Genomic DNA, 24,226 nt, shown 5'->3' with positions numbered 1-24,226 from the left:
TATTGTGATAATTTTATGTCCATGAAGCAGAGGAAATTCTAGTTATGACCCAGGAGAAGCTTTACAGACTTTGTTTTTGTCAATCTAGAAAACTGTTAGCTCTCCATATTTTCCAGATACAAACTAATAATCAATTCAAATTTTCCTGCTTACTGATAATGTTACTGGGTGTTTGGGGGTTAGCTCTGCAGTGTTGTTCAAGTCTAAGTAGCATTTATTACCTTGCCTTTGCTTACAATGCTGAAAGAGGATAATACAGAATGGTAATTTCTGCCATTCAGTTGAGTAAGAAGCAGGGGCCAGCAGAGCCTGCTGACTAACAAATATTGATAGCTCAGACATTGAGTAATATCTTATAAAATGAATTTCAGATGGATCTTAAAACCTAGGCTGTGTTAAAAGAGAAAAAGCAGACCTAGGCTGTGTTAAAAGAGAAAAAGCAGACCTATTCCTCACCAGACAAGACGTACAGTGTAGTTTCTCACTGTAAACATGAAGGTGCCTATGACTGATACTGGTGACTAAATGAAAAATCTAATGGTTTTTTTCTTTGCTTGTTCACATAAATACATTACTTCCCAAGACAAGTAAGCATTTAGAAATTTTGGAAGTTTTGCTTAAATGAAAATTAGTAGCTTCTCTGGCAACTGCTGTGTAGAAAATATATTTGAAATTGATGCTATAATATGAAATAAGTAGTATGAAGTAAGGCAATTATATATGTCTTCATGTTATGAGGAGGCATTGGTTAAGGGTGCTGCGCCTTTTTTTATCTCATACATCAGTAGTCAACTTCTGGAGGTAGTGCTCTAGAAACAGGACTGTTTTTCTTTTTAGGCAATGTCTTTGGTGGAGAAGTTGCTTCTCTATAACATCCGTCCTTGACAAGATGACGGTCAAATTAATCAATTAAATATTTTGTCTTGCCTTCCAGCAGTATGAGTGTATTTAAGATTGAGGATGAAATCAGCCATTTATTATTGTCTGCCAACCCTTATTATTACTTATTGCCAATGACATGCCTATATAGAAGAATTAAGTTGTGAGTTTTGACATGAGTGGGTTTGTTCTGGCTTACATATCTCCAGAATGACAGCAGTAGCAATGAAGGCATAGCTAAGGACATCATGTAAGGACATCTTAAAGCATGTCTAGTTTAAGTTAGGGCCAGAAACCAGGCTAAGTCCATAGGGAGTTTTTTTGCTGGATGCTGCACTTAAAACATGAGTTTAAGTATTGTCAGTGGCTGCAGTGTGCAGTGTAGAGATAGCACAGAAGTTAAAGTAGCTCATGTAAATAAGACTTTCAGTGCTGTACAGACTTCTACAGTTAGACATGAAAGCTTTGCATCCTTCAGAGAGCCCTGTGCTGTCCCCACTGCCTAAGTCTTTCTGTGATATAATCGTATCTTTGTTTTGCAGTGTAGGGGTACTATAAGGGCTGACAGGAGGGTGGGGCACTTGCCATGATGCTTTTAACTGAACAGGTACAAGTATTCATCACATTGTAAAATTCTGAATTTGTTCTTCATTATCTCATTCTTTCCTGCTGCTGCTTGTGTTAGGACTTCAACCTGCAAAAGCACTTAGTCCTAAATCAGTTTTAAGCTGAAGATGTTGAAAGAAAAAATGCACTGACAAAAAAGCAAGATCACTGTTGTTTTGGGTGTTTGGTTTGGTTTGTTGGGGTTTTTTTTAATGTCTATATGTCTTTAGGCTTGCACTCACTAGGAAAATTATTATGATTCCTTTTCCTGCTGGTGTTCCAGAATAGTCATGGAAGCTCAGGGGAACTCTTTCTGGCCTGTTGCTTACTGAGCAGTCTTTGAAACAACTGAAATGCTGCTGTTTCCTAAAATCTGAAGGACAAAAAAGGCTTAAATGGCTTCAACTTGAACTCCCAGTGGTACCTAAATGTTTAAGATGTCTAAGAAGAGTACAGATATATTTAAAGAGTGGAAGCCTGTGACAAGACCGTGCTTACCCTCAGAAGTAGCAATCAGATTTAGAGGAGGTGTGGAAAATAAAAATTTAGAGCCCCATCTAACAGCTATCAAATAACTGATATTGCAGTATCAATAGCTAACAAACATATACCACTGAGAGGTGTTAGAACTGCACGTCCACATGCGTTGCAGCGCCTTTGTGCTTACTTTCCTGTAGGGGGTTATCCTCTGAACGCTGAGGAGCGGAGAGAAGCTACCCATGTAGCTACAGTTTTAGAATTATTGAAGTCTAGCTTTCTTGTCACACTCCTTAGGGGCAGAAAATGAGTTGTAAATGAGATTGGGCTATTTATGCTGTATGTAAATTTCAGGAAGTTAAGTAGTGAATCAAACTAATGTTGTCCTTGAATATGCTTATCTCATCAGTAACAGGAGTTCAGATATGACTGCTCAGGAAGAGGAAAGTGTTTTCTTGTAGGATGTGTAGAAAATGTGTTAAGATTCTATAATTTAGTTGTGAGCAAACACATTCTTTTTAACAAATGAAAGTAAATGAAATACTTTCACAAAGTTAAGAAGTCTAACAACTTCTACAACAGTCCACGTTTCATGGCTGATGAAATCAGAATGAGTTTTGAGATTGCCTGGAAAACTGTCATGCCATTTCCATCATACTTAAAAGATGATAAGCTGATAGCTAAGAAGTGAAAAGATGTCACCAGCTGTGGTAAGCAGAAGATGATATGCAGAGTGTGCAAGTGCAGTTACTAGGGAATTGTTTTACTTTTCTGATAACAAATGCAAGGAAGTTTTTTATTCGTGTGTTACATACAAAACACGTATGCTTTCTGTAATAGCCCTTTTTCCCCTTTTGTTTTTCCAGAGTCAGGATGACAGATTTGCTTTCACTGCTGAATGGTATGACCCAAATGCTTCACTGTTTCGGCGTTACGAGCTTCTGTATTATCCAAAAGATGGATCGGTTGAAATGGTAAGAATAAAAGAAAAAAATCTATTGTTGAAAGTGTAATATCCAGTTAAACAGTTTGTAAAATGGCAAGCCACTGCCTCTGCCTATTAATTTTCCAGGTAAGGAAAATGTATTTTAAGATGTATTTTGCTCTGTTTTTAAAACTAAAAGAAAAGCAGAAATACAAGTTCACAGTGAAGCACGTGGAAGAGCTTCCATGTTTATGATTTTTTTTTTTTTTTCTTTAAAGCTTGCTTTGGCATGGAGAGATTAATTTTCTCAAATCTGTTTTCATTCAGTCTCTACTTGGGTTTCAGAATTGAAACTCAACAACACTGACCTACTGCTTGAGAAACGTAAATTGAAGCTGATTCCAAACAGGGGAGTAAGCTTCAACAGGAATTCCAGAAGTCTCTGAAGAGTAAAATGTAAGAGTCTTATCAAAGTAGAGGAAATGGTAAATTGCTTTTAATTTGGTTTTAATGAAAGGAAGGATATTTCAGAGACCAGGATCTAAATTTTTCTGACAGTGGTGCTTGTGCAGACCTTTCTGACTTGCGGTTCATACAACTAATCATCATTGTTTATTGATAGTAGGTTAAAACAAGTATTTTGCAGTAGCAGGCACATATATAAAAATATAATATGTACTGTAAAGATAATCCTAATAAACCAACCAATGCCTTGTGCTTCCTTTTAGGAACGAGTATATGGTTTGGACTAGTCCTTTCTGATTTTTAATGAAGACCTAAGGGTCTGAGATTTGGATATTCACACTTAGTAATTTCATTATCAAATTTTAGTTTTCCTGCTGTAAATATCAAATGCAGAAATAAGAAAGCTAGTGGAATCTGCCTTTTCTTACCCAAACTACTGCTCACTGAGACCATGGTACCCACCTGTGTGAGGAGATGCACTTTGCACTTCTTACTGATAGTCTCTTTAGACAAACTCCATCATGCTGTTGTCCCTTTTAAGTTAGTTCTTTGTATGATGTCTGTGTGTGTACAGTTGTCAAAATGTGAGGATTTTTATTTTTTATTTCCCAGAGACAGTTTAGCTAATCAGTCAGGAGCCGTAATAATCCTCCTACACAACCATGTGTAGGCTGGCAAAATTGTTGTTCATTTCACCTAGATGTCTCAAACCCAAGAGCTTTCAAGGTGTTCTTGAGCTTCTTAATGCATTCAGCATCAAATTCCTATGGCTTGGTAGACTTTTGCATTTTGCTAGTGTGCTCTTAGGTTAAGACAGTGTGGTGTGCACACAGTCATGAGTGTATATGGGCTGTGTGTGACCAGGACAGGAGTTAAAAAAGCAAAAATGTGTGTAACACCTCTGTAGAAAGAATATCTCAAAATCACTTTTGGGGGTGAGTTTGTGGACAGAGATTAAATTTAGAATTCTTTTCTGAATTTTTTTTTTTTAATTTCTGTGGAATTTGGTGATTCTTTCCTTGTTACTGCCTCATTCTTCTGCATCTTTTGGTATCTTCCTGAGGAGATGACAGCCTGCTCTTACCTCTGACATATCTGAGGAGAAGGGAGGTAATGGATATGAGCCAGCTTCTCCCTGCTTATGAGAAAGATGTTTCATCCCCTTTCCCACCTCCCTGACAATAGCTCTCCTTTATCACACACCTCAGCCGAGGGTGGAGCAGAGCTGCTGAAGGCTTGTGCTATGTGAAGTCCTCAGCCTTCCTTTTCTTTATCAGTCCTTCATGACTTGGTTCCTCTGAAGAAAAATGACAGTGGGAATAATAAGACAAGTTTCCAGCTTGCCTTGTGGCTGGAAGAAGACAGCATAGGTTTTTTTTGTCCAAGGACAGCAAACAACTTATAAAACTGAATCTCATGACAAAGAGATGCCCCATTCTCTGAATTTTCCATAGTTAATAACTCTCATGGGGAATTCTTAAAGCTGAAAAACTTTTATTTCTACAGTAGATTTCCTAAAAAGAGAGCAGAAATATTTAAGAGGGACAGATTCTTAGCAGAGAACTATTTTGTTTGGGGTAATTTACTTCTACATGTACATGGGCAGGAGGGGAATGGTCCAAACAGTCTTACATTTCTTCTGCTATGGCTTATAATTCGCTTTATGAAAACGTCTTTTAAACAGATCAAAAATTCCACTCTAAAGAAGAATTCTTTAACACAGGTAGATGCCTCCCCCCACCTTTATCTTCTGCTTGAGAAGAGAGAAACAGCTTGGGGGGCCTTTCTAGCAACTGTTAGTGAAATAACCAAGGAAATGTTCAGATTTTTAGTCAAGATATTGAAGAATTTGAATGTGATCAAGACAGTAAATAGGCTTCGTGACAAAGTCCAGGAAAAAACAAGTAGCTGAATTCCAGTGATTTATTTTTTCAGCATGTTGTAATTTCATTCCCTGCTGCACTTGAATAGAGGATGCTTAGTAGGAGCACGTATGAGGGGCTAAATACATTTCAGCAGGGAAGGATTCTTCCTTATAATCCTGCCTCAGCAGAAGTATCGAAATAATTTATATTCTCTGATCTGCAAAGTTTTGGCTATTCTGGAAAAACTTACAATTCTTATAGCCTCCTAACAGGAGAGAAATGTATTCACACATTTCAGAACACGGAGGAGTATGTAATTTTGCTCTTAATTTTTTTTTCCTCCAAAATTTGTGGGAAAGATGTTCTTTCTTTTAATGTTACTCTAGTCTATATACACTTGCAATGGAGGACAGTATATGTAATTCAAGGCAGAGAAGGAGAAGTTTGGCCCAAGGAGGACAAAACTCTTCCTTTCATAGGATTCTACTTCCTCAGGAAACTGAAGGCATCTGTAATGTTGATGTGCAGTGAAGAAACTGTTCAGCAGGTTGCCTTTTGTGCTCTGCCAGTCCACCCAGAAAACTACACATTAACATCTTGCTTCTTGCTTGGAATGATGATGTATAGCTGATTTGTCTTGACAGGCTTTTGAGCTTGCAGCTCTAGGCAGCGAGAACGACTCAACCTAGTGTTGCAGGCATCCATCCGTCCCTAATTCTGAGTCTTATGCAGTCAAATAAAGCATAGTATCACTGGAACGATGCCCTGAAGAGGAGACCTGCCGCAGTGTGTATCTTGATCATTCCTGGTGCGAGCCATTGGTCTGTGAAACAGCATAGATCTACTAGGGGGAACTCTCAGTGGGACTGGGCAGAGGTATCCACTAGGCACCTGTACCATTTATCACAGCTCGAATTAGCACAAGCAAATGATAAAATAAAAAATGCAAAGATGGCTGTCAGCCTGAGACTGTTTAAATGGAATAAATTTGTAATTGTGGTTTAGTCTATTAATCTTTTCTGGTACACCTGTACGTTCAAAGGGTTAGGAATTAAATCAATTTTTCAATCCCACAGTACTATGGACATTTCTGAAAGTAGAGTAAAAATTATGTTGAGTTTGCCCATAGCTTAAATTTCTTGCTATGGTAGATTTTAATCTTCTTTTCTCTGCAGTATGATGTGAAGAACCATCGCACCTTTCTGAAGCGCACCAAGTATGAGAGCTTACACCTTGAGGATTTATTTGTGGGCAACAAAATTACTGTTTTTTCCCGTCATCTATCCTTAGTGGACTATGGGGATCAGTATACAGCTCGCAAGCTGGGAAGCCGCAAAGAGAGGTAAGAAAGCCCAGTTTTTGAAATTAGCTGTTTGTTGGAAATGAGATAAGCTTTCTGTACTACGGGGAGAGGAGGATAGCTACAAGTTTGCGTGCAGTTTGAAGTGATCTGTGATAGTTGGAGAGAAGCAAAGTGACCCGTGCTTGTGGGCAAACCCATGACTGCCATTGTTACCTGACAAATCTTGAAGGCCAGCTTCTCCATGGTGTCAACTGCTGCCTCCTCTAGGTCTCTTGGGAGAGAAGAGGGGGAGGAGGAAAGCAGGGGGTCCTGTTCAGCTTTGATACTCCCTCGGGGCAGGCAGCTGTAGGATTCTCGTGATTTGTGGACTCCCTTGGGGCAGAATTGATACAGTAGCCTTGATGTGTGCTGGGCTCAAAAGGCCTGGATCTTGCAAAACTAGCACTTGTCTCTCTGGGATCTGTGCAGAAGCTTGATGCCTTACTGGTCAGATCTACTCTGTGTTAGTAGTAGTAACTAAAACAGTGGGAACAGGAGTGAGAGAGGCTCATTCCCATTCTCCATTGTTTTTCCCACTATGGAGGATTTTTTCTGAGAATTTTTTCAGCATCTCCTAAACTGGTAATGGCCTCAGGCTGCGCCAGAAAAGGTTTAGATTGGCTCTTAGGAAGTATTTCTTTCCAGAAGGGGTTGTGAGGCGTTTGAATGGGCTGCCCAGGGCAGGGGGGGAGTCCCCATCCCTGGAGGGGTTGAAGAGTCGGGTTGACCCAGCGCTGAGGGATCTGGTGGAGTTGAGAACGGTCAGTGTGAGGTTCATGGTTGGACTGGAGGAGCTTCAAGGTCTTTTCCCACCGAGATGATTCTGTAATTGTGTGATTCCGTGAAACTCTGTGTGCTTGAGGACAGGAAGTATAGATTGAGAACGTCAATAAAACCTATGGGCTTGTTCGTTAAGACAAATTTTGTTTATAATGGATAAAGATAAGACTCATCATCTCATTTTGGTTGAAAGGCTTGCTTTGGAAAAGACTTTTAAGAGCCCATCCATGAACAAACATATCAGGAGAGACCTAATAAAATGACAGTAAGATTAATTGAAAAGGAATCTGGTTTGACTGCAGTGCAGGTAATCTCTGAATTTGCAAATTAATAAATTTTGATAACTTTCCGCAGCTTTTCTTGAAAAGAACACAGAATATTTTCTTAGGTATGATGTTCCAGTGAGCCCTGTTTGCCTGCTTTCTTGCTCCCTCCCAATAACTGGGCTTACTTTGAACTCTTTTTGGAGAGTTGTACATAAGCAGACATATAGGAAGAGTTGCAAGTTTTAACATGCAAAACCTCACAAAAACCTTGCCGTGGAAATGACTGCTGCAATATCTTTCCAAAAGGAGTTCTCATAGTACTTTTTTTCCAAGGTGGGGTTGGGCATGGTGGAAGAGTAGCAAAGGAGGTGGAGAACACCAGAGGAAGGCTTCTGTATATGTGGCTACTCTCTGTGTTCCTCAGTGGAGTCTTGGGTAGATTACATCTGCCTTGTTTGTGGTTTTTATATCAGTGTAAATTTTTATATTCCTGCCCTGCCTAAACTAGCATCAGCCCTGGTGCTGATGCAGTTACACCAAGAAAAGGCAGCTTATGATGAAATAACATTTTCTTCTTGTAAGGGAAGTTGCCATCTATACAGCAACACTGTAGTTGTGTCAATGAAGTGGTCTTGGGAGGGTGTGAATTTTTCTACTGCTCTACAAAAGGAAGGAGGGGAATTTATGACATGTCAGCTGTTTGGAAAACATGTTAGGAATGTCATCTGAAAGATAACAGATATGCAAGTGGTGTTACATATTCAGAATAGCCCAAAGGAACACAGTGAAAGGTGTCTTAAACAGGCAAGAGATCCTCAAAATCCAGTTTCTTCACAGAAGCTTTCACTGGGTAAACAGGGTCATATTAAAAGAGTCCTTGGGCATAATAGTTGCATGTGAGGTGTTTGTCTTTTTGGCCTGTTCCTAGCAGGTTTTGCAGCAGTTATTAGTTAAATAGATATAGTAAGATTTCTGCACTACGTGATAATTCCTAAAACAATCTGTAGTTGAAATTCTATTAATAATTTAAAGGATGTTGTATGAGGCAGAACGTTTCCCCATCTTTTTCTTGCCTTTGTGCTGAACAGGACTATCAGCAGTTTGACTTTGGAAATACGTTCTTTGGTCACTGAATATGTGTGCAGACAGCCTCAGCAATGGCCTTTGAGGGAGACTGAGGAATGTTTATAAAAAGTCTTGAATGTTTTGAATTAGGGACCTTTGTTTTTGTCAGTAAAGCAAGTGAATGTGGCTCTAGGTACGTGAGGTACAAAAAAGAGGCTAGGTTTGCACAGGCCCTCTTTAGAATTAGGTTAACATTATTAAGACAGTTCTATGGAGCTTCAATTTCTACACCTACTTTACTTAAGTCTTGGGTTAATTTTTGAATACAGCCATATTTGAGTGTTCTTCCCTCCTCCCCTCGCAGTGTATCATAAGGAAACCATCTCACAAACAGTGACTAAAATGGGTAAGTAAGCATGTGCTTACTTACAGTGTACCCCAGAAGGAATCACTGGCATGGGACAGGGCTTTCTGTTTCTGTAGTCTTTCACTTGTGATCCTGGGTGGTTGTAACCTGAGGTAAGCATTTGTCTGACCACTGTGTCCTGTCTAAGTAGCCTATACTTTGAGTCAGTTAATATCACTGGTTTTGAAAATGGTGTTAGAAAGCTTGTGTCTCAACCAGGAATATTGGAATTCTTTTTTGATTGGGGTATTGTTATTCTTGCTTCTAGTCATTGACATAATCAGTGTTTCCTCTCCTACAAGACATAAGCTACTGTACATGCAACAGTCCTATTATTAGAAATGAGTAGATTTCAAAAGCATAGCCACAGCATGCTTTGTGTACCATTCCTTTGATCAGTTCCCATCTTCTGTTGTTTCAGTACTCACTGCAGTGCTGTCGTACAGTCCCTCTGAAAATGTAAGCAAATTAGATTAATTTTTATTCTTTTTCCTTTGTTCCTAGACATAAAACAGTTTCAAAATGTACTTTGCAGACTGCATCATGTCAAACCACAAGAAACATAGTCCTAATTAGAACTAAAAATAGGGCACATGAATCAAAACCCAATCTCGGAAACAGTCTTCAGCATCCTGAGTTATACTTTTCTTATCCTGCATATCTCTGAGAAGCTCGCACTGAAATGTTAAAGTTTATATATCAGTGTTAGAGAAAAGATGTAAGAGTTGCTCATTGCAGTTTGTATTAATGTCTTCTAGGCAAATTGCTTCATAATGCAATATTTCATTACATATTGGTAGGAATTACAGTTTTACTAGAAAGCTTGAAATTGGAAAAGTAAGGGACAATTTATTTCTAGCATTATCAGTCTGTCTCAAATAGCCTGTGTAATAACATAGATTCAAAAAAGTATTCCTCAAGGAAACGCAAGCAGCACTGGAAACCTTCCTGTGTTCCTGGTAAACGGCAGAGTGGAGAACCTCTTACGCCAGGGTGCAAGTCATGCACTGCGTGACCGGGTGGGTACGTGTCATCGGTCAAGCATGCAGCTGCTCCCCCTCACGTGCCTCGATGCACATGGCACACCCTGTCATATGATAAATAATATCAGAAAATGAGGTGGAGCTGTGAAATCCTTGGGGAAGAGGGGAACAGGCAACAGGCTCTAGGCTGCATGGAATATGCTGGCAAATTGTTTTGGATACTTGCCAGAGGTCAGCCTTTCCCGAGCTGAAGACAGGGCTGAACCGACTTTAGTTTGCACTGCAATGGGCTGAAGCGTAGGCTTGGTTGACTACTCTCATGCAGTTTCTGGCCACACCCTTAGTCCATCAGTCTTTTTGTGTTCTGTTTCCCAACAGATCTGAGCCTAAGCTGGTCTGTTCGTGTGTAAGAGCTTCCTGATGCTGGAGGAAATCTGTGTTTGTTTCTGAGGTCTGAAGGTCACCTATGTCTCTCCCTTAGTTTCAGATGAAATGTCACATACGTTCGGATCTTCCTCTTTACATTTCCTGGTCCTAACACCTCCCTTCCTTTAGATTTGCTGTGAAATAGATAGTCTGTCTGTTCCCAAAGCATCTGTCAATCTGGGGTCACTTAAGGTTCAAGATAAATGTAGTGGAAGTTCATCCATCTCCTCAGCATATTTGCCCTGCCTAGAATATATTGCTGTTAACCTAAAGGCTGCTTTTCATGCAATGCTGGTATATAAAATGAGAAATTTGCAATTATTTGCCTTTCATTTAGGGAAGTACTGCAATAAAAAATTCTATCTTGGGTAGCCTTCATTATTTGAAAAGTGTAAAAGATGGAAAGAGCTCTATAGGATTGTCAGAGATGTGGAGTTTCTGAGATGCCGGGTTGAATAAATCTGTTGATTTGTAAGCTGAGCACATTTGAAGCTGACTCACCACAAGATGAATGCAAATAGAAAATGCCATTTTACAGACCTTCTTTTTGTGCTTGTTATTTTTGATTAATAATATGTTTAGTGCTGATGGTGTACTTGGTGCTATGCAAACCGCACTAATAAAACAGTCCTGGCCTTGGGATGTACAGTATAAAAAGATAATTATCGAGAAGACAGGATGTACTTGGAAACAAAGATGTGGGGGAGAATGTAGAGATTTTTGGATTGGTCTCCCTTAGAATATAGCTGTCAGTCAGTATAAGAGACGTAATACCTCTTCTGCCAACCTTTTATTGTGTCTATTAACAGTGTCAGCTATTTGGCGTGCAGATTGTATTCCATGAAGTGTTTGTACTGCACCAAGCACAATAGGACCTTCTTCTCACTGAGGCCTCCAAATATTTTAAAAGTAATAATAAAACAATCATTTCACTTTGAGTTTTATGGAAGAGGTACATGTTTAAGTAGTGTTTTTAAATAGGAAATTTTAACAGCTTCATTTTTATGTATATAATGATTAACATTAGGAAGAAAAAGGAGCTGAGCAAGTGTAGGGAGACATTAACAAATCAGTTGTGTTCTAACCCTGAGCTGTGAGTGAGGAGCTCTAGAGATACACACTAGCTAAGGAAGAAGTGGTAAAATTGTTTGCTCTGAGAGTGAAAGGAGAAGCCAGTAAATAATGACTGCTGGTGGAACAGTGGGCTGACTTGGGTTAGAAAACCGAGGAAATTGTTAATGTGCAAAAGTCGTTCTTATCAGAATAATGTTTTGTGCAGGCATTCAAGAACAGTGTGGAAATTGATGAGACACTGGGACTAGGGTGTTTGACTATGGCAGAATTTCTCTCTTTGATGTGATGTTTTTTATCTGAATATAAACTCAACATGCACACCAAATCCTCTAAGGAAAGTAGTGTTGGCTGTATCTCTCTACTTTTTTTTTTTTCCCCCCCCCAGAACGCTGGCTTTGATTAAACCCGATGCAATGACCAAGATTGGAGAATTAATTGATATCATTATTAATGCAGGCTTTACAATAACTAAAGCCAAAATGATGGTGCTTTCAAGGTAAGGAATTGTTAACGTTAGCTCTATTGTATCTAAATACTATTTTTGTAGTTAAGAATGTTCTCTGAAGCTATCCTGTGTTGTTCCACACATCACATCCATTCCAGTGAGTAATAGAGGGAAGATTCATCGGTTTCATAATCATGTAGGATTCTGAAAGCGTGTGGAGAATTAAGCTAAGTATTAAAAAGTTCTGTGCAATGAGTATGCGTGATTAAATATGTAATGTCTCTGCACGAATCCAAGGTGACTATCATAGCTTTAGCAATTCAGCATTGTGTACTACTGACACGTGTGTGTGTCCTCACCTCATGGCTTCCTGATACAAACCATATCACTGATTATAACAGCATTGTCCTTAAAGTCGTTGGTTTGTTCGCTCTCAGTAGATCTGTTGTCTTAATTTGTGCTGTCAGAACCCAAACTTGTTTGCTTTTTAATGACTGGAAGTCCCAGGCACAGCAAATGACCTGGTGTTGTTGCAGGGTTGGACAGATTTTACTCATGCATCTTCCTAATTGCCCCAAACCTGCACTGTTCTCCACTTATCTCATTGAGCCACAAGATTTTAAAAAAGGCATATTGCAAAGGAAAGAAAACAATTAATTTACCCTGGAAGACTTCCCCAAAGCTGCTGCGCTATTTCTCCATTGCTGCTCTGCCAAACCTGTTCATATATGACATGTCTTTGAAAACAAAAGCTATCTGTCCTACATAATACCATTTTCATGTGTTCTTATGGCTTCTGTGTGAGGTCAGGAACAATTTTCCCCTACCTCAAACTGTTTTTGGCTTTCTGAAATACTGATAAAACTACTATGGGACTTCCTTCTCTTGTCTCTGCATTCACCTGCTGCAGTGTTTGATGATACTGGTCCCAGATCTGCCCTCAAGCAACTCCAGTTTGTGAGTTCAGTGAGGTTTCTAACGCTAATTTACAATTCACAATGTCTTTCAAGCCAGCTTTTTTTGGCTTGATCTCCTGCAGTCTGAGAGATTTGATCCTGGAGTGTTGTGTTGAGTGGTTCTTTATTTCAGTGTCTGTCTGAGAACTTGAAGAACTGTTGAGCCAAGTCACGTGCTTTAGAGTTGACTCACACTGAAGGGAAGAAACTTTGAGACTTGAACTTTTATTGCCTATCGCTATATAAAAATTTCTGCCTGTCTTGTATAATTGAAAATAATTATTAATAAGCACAAGATTGGGCTGTGATACTGGATGTATTTCAAGTACTGTCTTGAGTATTTGTGGTTTCTCTGCATACTATATACTCTGTTTCTTGGGACTGTGCCATTTAAAAATTATAGAACTGTGGCTTTGCCAAAGTCTTCTACTCTTAGATCTCTGCAGGCATGCTTGTTCAAACCAGCATCATCATCCACTGCTTTTTTTAAAGGGATTATTACTGACATTTGTCTGGCAATAACTGTTAAGTAGGTTCATGCCTTCTGTAAAAATTGTAGCCAAGATATGAAACTGAGGGCAGGCACCTGCTTTGATAGGTCAGCTCTCTAGTCTCTTCATTTAATCGTATGTCAGTTCAGTCTGTTATTCCCAATGAACACTGTTTTCCATGCCTTAAAAACAGAGAAGTAATGAGAGAGATGAAATGAAAAAGGAACTAAGTTATACATTGCAACAGCAGTTCTGTATTTACTGCAATAGGAATGCTTAACTCAGTAGTAGAGCTCAATTTGTTTCAGAAATATATTCCTCAAATATTTCTTCACCTTCAGAAATTATAATACTTAATCTACTTGCATACCTTTTTCATATTTGCTTTCCAAAATTATTTGGTGAATTAGTTTCAGAAGAGCATTTTCTGATGAAATAGTGAACTGTAAGCAAAAACTTTAGGCTATTTGCAGAGTGTAATTTTGAAGCTTGAGACCACAAGAATTCCTGTGACTAGCATCACTTTTAAATCATGTTAATTCTGCCTTAGTTATGAAACGGAAGGAAAGCATATTAGCTTTATGGTCAGTGAAAATCTTTTGAATTTTGAATGGCTCATACTTACACTGAACTGAAAGCAGCAAACTGGGAATTATTCAGCTCCAATGAGCAGGTGGTCATTTCGATAAAAAAGCTGGAGAAGGCTGTGACTGTTCAAATATTTGTCAAGGTTAGGAAAATTAAATTCTTCTGAGGTTCTTCTTGAGGTTCTTTCTTTCCTCTGGCAATACTGGGCTTAAGTCTGGACTGCAAATGGGAGAGAGACATGAGACGTTCCAGAGATTACAGAACCACGCCGTTGTTCATACTTAGAATCTGTTATTTGAAAAACATGCAGGTAATTTCTTTCAGTAAAGAGACCTGTTCAGAGTGAGCAAAATCATGGAGACCAGAAAAGATCAGAAGACTGTTTCTGCAGGTAAAAACCATTTTCCAAGTGGGAATCTTTTAGTCTCCATGCAGCTCTTCTTTGATTATGAACTTTGCACCCAGACTAAGGGTGAGCAATATTGCTTCCTTTCACCTGTCAATCCTCCTGAAGAGCTTGTCCTTCTCCACAAATTCCAGCTTCAGAAATTGGTATACACCAGGATTTGGAGCAAGCCAAGACCAAGCCTGTGCTTCTGAACTGGAATTTTGAAGCTGCAAAATTACTTGAAAACCTCCATGGATTTTTCTAGCTGTTGCCATGCAGCAAAAGCAGTACAGTAAGCAAGAGTTAAACATGAGAAGCAGCTGGAGAAGAAGCAGGGAAGAGAGTAGGCTGGCTAGCTGCAGGGGGTGGTGGGGTGAAAACCACACAATAGTGTGGGCACTGGTGGTCCCTGAAACTTGTGTAGTTCAGTAGCTGAGTCCAGTGCTGCTAGCAACGTGGCTGTGGCAATGCAGAGCTCGGAGAGGGCCACCACCCTTCTGAAAAGGGTACCTTTGCTTCCAGTACTTGCGTAAAAGCTAAGTAACAGCTGTGCTACAGACATACTGTTCATGCCTGCTGGCCTTTATTTGCCTGGCAGTGTGAGGAGCTCTCCTCATTACAGAAAGCCCATTGCTTTGGGAGAAAGCAGTGTGTAGTAATTGCTGTGTTGCCTGATGGGAAGAGCAAGACCAAATTGAGTTTTCAAGTGGGAAAGTGTGGCAAAAAGTAAGTTTTAATCTGGAGAGCATTGTGCTGCCTATGTGACTTGTAACATTTGAGGACACTGAATGGAAACCAGGTTATGCAATATTCTGTTGTGCACTAGTGCAATCAAACACTAGTCTTGATAGGGAAATAAGTTCCAGTGAAGCAGATAAATTGTTTATGCTTTAAAGCCAAACTTCATTAACCAACATACACAGTCAAACTGAGATGAAAGACAAAAACAGCAAATGAATGGCTTGGCAAGAAGGCGCCTCTGCTGCATTTATTTCTCAACCTGAGGATGTGGGGACCATCAGAGACCCTGAAAGTCCATACTACGGGCTTCAGTAATTACTGGTTTCACAGAACAGGAGCATAAGGGGGAGTCATCTACAAGCTACACCTGTAGCCACACAAAATATGACCGCAATTTAAATGTAGTTTCTGTTATTAGCTGTCAACACCCCACAAGCTGTCCAGCTTGGGGAGACATTACCTGTAGAAACATGTTGATGAATGATATTTTGTGGTTTTCAGGGGGCTTTATATGTGTGTGTGTGTATATATCTATACATCTATATCTATATCTTTTTATTTTTCCAGAAAAGAAGCAGCTGATTTTTACGTAGACCACCAATCAAAACCTTTTTATAAGTAGGTATATCAATTTCAGCTTGACATGTATTAAGCTTATTTACTGAATGCACAGGATTCATTTGCCTTATTTGGTACTGCAGGACCATGGGAAATTCAGAATTTGTCTTAGTTGAGTGGAGCCCTTTGCAAAGTATGCACCCTGTTCATCTTCCTCCAGGGACAGATCCTTATTTCAGCTATTCAGGGTTTTAACTCACACTCTTTAGAGCCTGATGATATCAGGGGAATGTCTTTGGTCTCTCAGAAGTGAAAATGCTCCTAGCAAGGCAAAACTTCAAAGCCAAGGGAAGGAGCATCTTCAGGATCAGGGTGGAGCTTGCAGGTAATGAGAAGTAGTGGGAAACACTTAACTGTGAGAACTGATTTGGTAGCAAGTACCCTAGATCATAAGTAAGTGAAAGGATAGTGCATGGAGCAGCTGTTTACTGAACTGCTACCCTTAAACAAGACGTCAAACTTCCATGATGCTAGACTGCTCCACCTAACATCAAACACCTTAGTGTTTCCATAACTGACCAGATTGATGCTTATGACCCAGAGATTGTGTCGTTTCTACTTTGCCTGAAAGTGCCAACAAACAACTTTCTTTTCCTCCCTCTGGATTTGGCTGTCTGCCTCTTTTAGGAAGAGGGTGCAGCTCTGCCTTGTGCTTTTCAGCTGTGTGGGACCCTGAGTTTGCACTGACTTGGTCAAAGGACCTGGTTTCAGTACTGCCATGAAGTGCTTGAGTATTAGGATCTGCCAGCTACTCTCCTGCAACAGCAGCTGATTTATTGTGGGTCCAAACTCAAGCCCTTCCCAGACACATGGCCCCAGGCTATGTCTGACCACGTTGAAGATCAGAGGGAGATTCAGAATTGCCTTTTCTTTGCTGAGTAAACCTGCCTGAATATGTTGATAAATGAGCAAGAATTTTGCCCGTAGTGTTATTTCACAGATGTCTATCTACACTGATGGTAATTATCTGAGGAACTGTAGCCTTTGTCCACTCTGATGTGCCCATCTTCCATCCTACAGTCCTATTGGCTACATTGTCTGTATAGGATTTTTCTCTAAATTAGAAACAAATAGTTATAAAGCATTACAAATCAAATAGAACAAGGATCGTCAAGGCAGTGAAATGTAAAATCTCTGACTCATTTATATTTAGCATTGTATTACTTCTCTTTAAATTCAAATCTAATTTCCAAGTTCGCTAGTCAATTCTAGCAAATAGTAGGGAAAATTAGCAATTCTACTTCTTTGGGAAATAATATTTTTCATATTAAAGAATTTAATTTTTAAAATTTATTTAATAGTCAGGATTAGTCTGCACAATAAGCAGTGTTATAAAATTGCTCTTTTTTTTTCTTGGGTTTATGTATGTGTGTCACTTAACCGTGTCCTAAACAAGCAGTCTCTGACCAATGGAACCTGAGTTGCAATAGCTTTTCCCTGTGTAGTTTTTTTATGTTTATGTAACTTTTCATATTTTTAATATCGTTCCCTTAGCAAAGAACTAGTAGGATTTCTCTTTTCTTCTTGCCCACTGATCATTGCATAAATGATCATTAGGAAGAAGATGGTCAGAGAAGCATAAGAGATCCACAATTATAATTGTGCAAAGCTCTTTTTTTAAGAAAGTAATAGAAGAAGCATTCATCCAACTTTCTGCTTTGTTGGTTCTGTCCAGACTACACAGTGAAAAGGCAGGCTTGTTGGTATGCATGTTTTGTAAAGATACAGAATTATAGTTACTGTGTTTATTTAGTTTTTAAATAGAACATTTGGGTTTCCAGTTTTGGGTGGTTGTTTTCCATGTAAGTGAGGTGGTCAGGACAGGAGGGAAGCTTCTCCTTACTCAGATTCATCCCATTAAAAGCAGGTGACTTCTGCTTATGCAGATAACTCACTTCGTGGTTAAGTCCTTTTCCCCTGTGAACTTTCCAAATCTTGCTTCTTGCTTCTCTCCCACTTTGGGTTTTGGCTGGGCGAAATCCACAGGAGAGATGCACGGGGCAGTGGAGCGATCCGTCCTGACAGCAGTGCTGAAGTTGTGTCAGTGGGCAGCACACACAGCTCACGTGTGAGAATCCTAAAATCCTCCTGTGCAGAGGAGACTTAGGAATTGTTCCTGTCAGACAAGTGGTTAGCAGGATCTCTTTCACTGTTGCCAGTACTGATCTTTTAAAATTTTTTTTGCAGTCTAACATACCGCACAGTAGCTTGAGTGAGTTTGTGTTATCTGGTTCTTTTTCTACAACTATAATAAAAAGAGAATGTCTGCACACGACCTAGTCCAACCTCCTCCTCAAAGCAGAGTCAGCTTCAAAGTTAGATATGATTGCTCAAGGCCTTGCTGAGTTGAATTCTGAGCATCTCCACTCGATCATATGTTTTTGTTGGTCTTAATTTGTAGCCTGGATCACCATGTGCTGTTTCCATTTTGCAGTGAGCTTCTCCAGTTTATAACGAGTGGTCCCATTGTTGCTATGGAAATCTTAGGAGATGATGCGGTTTGTAAATGGAAAACATTACTGGGACCAGCAAACTCTGCAGTGGCTCAGACTGATGCACCAGACAGCATTAGAGCGAACTTTGGACAGGATGGCCTAAGAAATGCAGCTCATGGCCCAGATTCAGTTGCTTCAGCTGCTCAAGTAAGTTTTTGACTGTTTCTTGACTGAGGTTTATTTTTACTTGATCTGGTAACAGCTGGGTCAGGAATTCCTCATTTTTTCCCCCACTTGAGCTCAGAACTAGTTTATATATTCTTCATGGATCCTTTCTAGCATGGAAAAATAAACTGTCTGAAAACAGAAATCTTGTTTGTCCAAAGGGGAAGCTTGGTCACTTTGATCAGGAGACCATACCTGCTCATTTTTAATGTCTTCTGTTCATCACAAACATTGAGTTAATTGCACAGTCTGCGTAATCTGCCTATAGCCTACCAATGTTGGTCATAAAAAGGAAGGGATTAAACAAATCTTTTTGTGCCCTCACGTGTTTCACTTCTCTATTCTCCCCCACAGTCCTCACTAGTCCTCTGCCTGCAGCCTACTTTCCTCTGCTGTTATTGCTCAGAATGAATAATCATGAAAACAAGCCACTTCGTAGTGCTTTGTGTTTTGAGAGATAATACAGTGGGCTTGGCTTTGAGGTGCTCGGCTCTCTTTTGCCTGGTTCGCAGTGTGTCTTTCCTTAGTGCTAAGAAAAAGCCCTGGGACCGGGTGACACATATTACCAGCATTTCTAAGAATTGAAGTGACTATTTGTGTGCATTGTTGTGGGGTAGATATGCTGATAAATGATGGCAAGGACAAAGTTTACCTCTTGATTTATTGGTATTGCACTGTGGTATCTTAGCTCTAGACCAGCGAGCAGAAGGTACCAGTTGTTGCTCCCTTGATCCTAGTCTTTCCTCTATTTAAACTGGAACAGCTGAATCACAGAATCATCTCGGTTGGAAAAGCCCTTGAAGCTCCTCCAGTCCAACCATGAACCTCACACTGACCGTTCCCAACTTCACCAGATCCCTCAGCGCTGGGTCAACCCGACTCTTCAACCCCTCCAGGGATGGGGACTCCCCCCCTGCCCTGGGCAGCCCATTCCAACGCCCAACAACCCCTTCTGCAAAGAAATCCTTCCTAAGAGCCAGTCTGACCCTGCCCTGGCGCAGCTTGAGGCCATTCCCTCTTGTCCTGGCGCTGGGTCCTTGGCTCAGGAGACTCATCCCCCCTCTCTGCACCCTCCTTTCAGGGAGTTGTAGAGGGCCATGAGGTCTCCCCTCAGCCTCCTCTTCTCCAGACTAAACCCCCCCAGTTCCCTCAGCCGCTCCCCATCAGACCTGTGCTCCAGACCCTGCACCAGCTCCGTTGCCCTGAAGTAGCACAGCAGGAGAGAGACCTGCCCCAGGATACCTAATAAGCCACCAATTACTGCATACTAGAAAATATACGTAGAGATTTTATGCAGGTGGTGAGGGCAGAGCTGGTCAGCCTCTTCTTCTGGCTGACTGTTAGGCTGTGTGGCATAGCAAGCTAACTGCAAGGCGTGGGTAGTTTTCTGCTGGTCAAGCACTCATCTCGCTTACCTGCACCATGCTTGGGCTGCGGGATGCTCTCCGTGTGCCTCTGGTTTTGACAAGAAATCATACGCTGGACCTGAAGTACTTTTCCTGCTGGCAGACTTGATGAAGATGGTACAGAGTCAGAAGGAGTTTGGATGAAATTGATCTTTTGTGATGAAGGGGAATTATAGTCATAGAAGTCTTCGTAGTTCTGGTTAAATAGCTAGATGTCTTCATAAATAAGGGTGAAAGTTTCTCTTTGTTCCTGTGTACTGCCATGACAACTGTGCCAGCTTTTGAAGCGAGAGTGTAGGAAAGAGGATCTATTAGCATAAAATTTTGATTAGAAGCATAACTATGTGCTTTGGCTTAAGTTTGTTGTTCTTTTTGCATTTCATTATTTTTGAAATGCTGTTTGAAGGCCCCATTCATCTGCAGTGTTTTTATGACTGTGGGATTACTTTGCTGAACTTTTGCAGGTGTGTGCATCTTTGCGGTGTTACTGATACCAGTCTTCAATAAATCAACCAAAATTGTGAATTTAATACCCCTGTGCCTGTTTTAATTTAGTAGGCCCAGTATTATATGGCTGTAGAGCAGTTGCCATGGAAACTAGTTGACTGCACCTTGCAGAAGCTTTGATGAAAAGAAAGAAATATAAGATAAAGGGACCTAAATGAACTCTTCTGAAGGAAAACTGGTCTCAACCACTTTTAATAAATGTATTGTAAACTGAACAGTTAGAGTGGAAGACTGCATTGTTCTTTTGGGGGCTAAATGGCAAGTGAAAGTATGCCTCTGGTATACTTTAAGCTGGTGTCTCTCTGCAGGCCAAATTTTGGAATTGCTATAGATCAGAAATAAAGGGAAAGGAAAAGCGTTTTCTTTTTGAGGCTCCACATGGTTGTAGTTTGGCATTTCATTATCCTAGTCCTTCAGCATTACTTCGTTACTTTCCTGTTATGACTTTTAATGGATAAAACAAAATGTTAAATAATTTTTTTGTAAATATTTTACTGTCTTTTCCCGGCTGCTTCTTTTAGAGTAAACATTAGTTAACAAAGTGGGACAAGGTCTTTGAAGTGTGCAGCATTTTATCAGTAGAAGGATGTAGGAAATGAACCCTTTTGTCTCTGATATGCCCACTTAAAATGTGGATTATTTGCTTGGGTTATTTGCTCGGAGAAAAAAAAAAGTTTTCCCTTCTATTGAAAGATCCATTAGTTTGAATTGTATAATTGTTCAAGTAAGGGTTACAGGAAGAGTCAGAGTGCCATCAGCTAAGGACTGGGAGGTAGCTAAGTCCGTTCCATCTGAATTGAGGTAGTAAACTAAATGAGACAATGCCAGGAAATGGCCTTTAGCACTGCTACTGTTACACAGGAAAAAATCAGGTAGATTCAGTAGTATTATTTCCAGGATATTATTATTTTCCTTAAATAGAAATTTATCATTTCTTTTACTGAATTTGACCAATAGGTCTGAAATGGAATCTGTGTTTTGAGCATTTGACTAATGTTAATTGGCAGATTGTGTAACATATGTGAATAAATGGTATGGAAAAAGTGTGAAGCTGGCAGTGAATGATGAAAAAATATCACTGAGGAAAGAAACCTGGCCGTCAAGCTCACCCCAGTATGGTCTAAGACCCAAGCTATATGATACCTGAATAGAGATTGTAGGAAGAAAGGAAGTGATCTGAGGCAAAGAGGTGCTTTTGCTTCATCCCAGAAATCAGAGCAATTGATCATCAGCTTCAATTCAGTAAGATAAAAAAGAAAAAAAAAAAAAGGGTCAAGGCCTGAGGAGTGAGTCAACCATTTTAGACAAAGTTTAGTTGGTTAAGACAAAAGGAAAAAAAATGTAAACAAATGGGATGGAGGTTAGTTTTCTATATGGAAAGAAAACATACTGAGAAATGGATGGTAGTTGCGTTTTTGCCCATATAGTGGAGAAGATGATGTGAAAAAAGGGAAGATAAAATATGTGTATATGGGAGTGGGTTTGGGAAGGATACTGAGAAAAGAGAGAGAATTCACAAAACTGGGAACACCTCTACCAAATAATTGTGGCAGCAGCATTTTGAATGCTTGAATGGAAATGGATTGTGTTGCAGAAGTGAAAAGAAAGACATTGCAAGAAATATTCAAATCAAGGTTTAATGATTGTAGCAATAATTACAGAGAGGGAAAGATATATTTATCCCTATAATATTATAGGGAAAAAGTATTTGTAGCACAAAAAACTGTAATTTAGGTTTCTCTTCTGTGAATATGGATACTTAAGATGTTGTTACTTATGATAAAAGCTGATGTATGCAGCTAAATTGATCTAAAATGTATTCAATTACAATTGTTTTCAGGAGCTGGAGTTGTTCTTTCCTTCCAGTGGAGGCCACGGACCAGTCAACAGTGCAAAATTCACAAACTGTACTTGTTGCATTATTAAGCCTCATGCAGTTAATGAAGGTAAGCAATGCAGATAGTGGAGGTGAAAGCAATGTGTGCTTCATTGTATCCATGATGACTCCTGTGCCCTTTTCTGGGAGAAATGAGACTGCAAGAGCACAAGTTATATTTCATAGTACATGCAAAAGTATGCAGATATGTTGTCTTTCGTACACCTTTAGTATTTCTGCAGTTCAGTTCCATGAAGGGTGGGTCATGTGCTTTCCATGTGGATACTTGTTAATTTCAGAATAAGAGGTGAAAAAAAGAAGGATAAAAATGTACATGAGATTTGATGAATCTTACTGTGACAGCTTACCATGTCCTTGCTCCCATCTGCCCACCACGCTCATCTGCTGGAGGTTAGCATCCTCATGGCAGAGCGACAGCGGGACACCTCGCCATATTACAGAATCACAGAATCATTCAGGTTGGAAAAGCCCCTTGGGATCATCGAGTCCAACCCTCAGCCCTACTCTGCAAAGTTCTCCCCTACACCACATCCCCCAACAGCTCATCCAAACGACCCTTAAACACACCCAGGGATGGGGACTCCACCCCCTCCCTGGGCAGCCTATTCCACTCTCTGACCACTCTTTCTGGGAAACATTTTTTCCTCATGTCCAGTCTGAACCTCCCCTATTGCAGTTTAAAGCCGTTCCCTCTCGTTCTGTCACTAATCACCTGTGAGAAGAGACCAGCACCAACCTCTCTACAATGTCCTTTCAGGGAGCTGTAGAGAGTGATGAGGTCTCCCCTCAGCCTTCTCCTCCTCACACTGAACAGTCCCAGCTCCTTCAATCTCTCCTCACAGGATTTATTCTCCAGGCCCTTCCCCAGCCTCGTTGCCCTCCTCTGCCCTCGCTCCAGCCCCTCGAGATCTCTCTCGTATTGAGGTGCCCAAAACTGGACACAACCCTCCAGGTGTGGCCTCACCAGTGCAGAGCACAGGGGGACTATCACCTCCCTGCTCCTGCTGGCCACATTATTTCTAATACAAGCCAGGATGCCATTGGCTTTCTTGGCCCCCTGGGCACACTGCTGGCTCATGTTCAGCTGCTTGTCAATGAGAACCCCCAAATCCTTCTCTTCCAGACAGCTCTCCAGCCACCCCTCCCCAAGCCTGTAGCCATGCAGGGTGTTGTTGTGGGGTCTTCCACTCACGCAGTAACGCGTTGCATTAAAACTACTCATGAAGGGGGATTTTTGCTGATATGAATCTTGTTCTGCTGAATGCGCTGGGGATGGAAAGTAGAAAAGGCTTGTTTACTCTATGAAAGTGAGCCAAAGACCTAAGGCATTTGTTGGACTCCATGATGCTTTCTGTGCTGGAGAATGCCCTGGGAGCTCACCATATGAGTATTGGAAATGTTTAATGCCCAGCTGTTACCATGCAAAAATAGTCTCACTTTTGTGTCCTGAACTTAGATACAGGAGCATGTGTAGGAGCAGTGAGTGCGGTAAAATATTTTGGCTCTGGCACTGCAACAGTATTTTTGAGTGCAGAATAAATATTGCCATGTGAGAGTGTTGAGATTTTTCTTAGGAAGATGCAGAGCACACTGCAACATTTTAATCACGTCTTTGTGGAGAGCTGAAATGGAAACGACAGAAGTGGCCGTAGCAGTTTCCAGGCCTTTCACACCTCAAGTGGGATGTCTGGAGAGCTTGCTGAAAAAAAAATGGCTTTCACAAGAAAGAGTGTCGCACTCACTGCTGATAATATGCCTGTTATCTCTTTGAGGCCTTGTATGGTATCTGCTACTGATAAGTCTGCCATGCAGCAAAGACAGAGTGATGTTCCTTTCACAGAAATATGGGCAGCAGCTGGGACTACGATCTTACCTAGCTAAATGTTTTCAGAGGACAACCTTTTCTATGGCAGGATTGGCAGGGTCCTTAATTTGATTGTGAAAGTACCAAAGTGGATGGCTTGGGCTGT

General features: G+C 40.4%; 1 protein-coding gene across 4 annotated transcripts in view; it reads left to right on the top strand.

Moving 5' to 3' along the window:
• Window positions 1-24,226, top strand: part of NME7 (NME/NM23 family member 7) — a 94,401-nt gene that overhangs the window by 17,050 nt on the left and 53,125 nt on the right. For 3 of the 4 annotated variants that reach the window (XM_074852397.1, XM_074852387.1, XM_074852406.1), the window contains exons 2-7: window positions 2,829-2,936; window positions 6,393-6,559; window positions 11,945-12,055; window positions 15,736-15,786; window positions 18,221-18,428; window positions 22,200-22,305. In XM_074852397.1, the coding sequence (XP_074708498.1) occupies window positions 2,829-2,936; window positions 6,393-6,559; window positions 11,945-12,055; window positions 15,736-15,786; window positions 18,221-18,428; window positions 22,200-22,305 (751 nt within the window). Of the gene's footprint in view, window positions 1-2,828; window positions 2,937-3,214; window positions 3,344-6,392; window positions 6,560-11,944; window positions 12,056-15,735; window positions 15,787-18,220; window positions 18,429-22,199; window positions 22,306-24,226 lie in introns of those variants that run through there. The other variant, XM_074852416.1, reaches the window with a different exon arrangement.

Source organism: Strix uralensis, chromosome 2 (genome assembly GCF_047716275.1).
Source record: "Strix uralensis isolate ZFMK-TIS-50842 chromosome 2, bStrUra1, whole genome shotgun sequence".
Taxonomy (NCBI): Eukaryota; Metazoa; Chordata; class Aves; order Strigiformes; family Strigidae; genus Strix; species Strix uralensis.
This window is presented reverse-complemented; position numbering and strand designations above follow the sequence as displayed.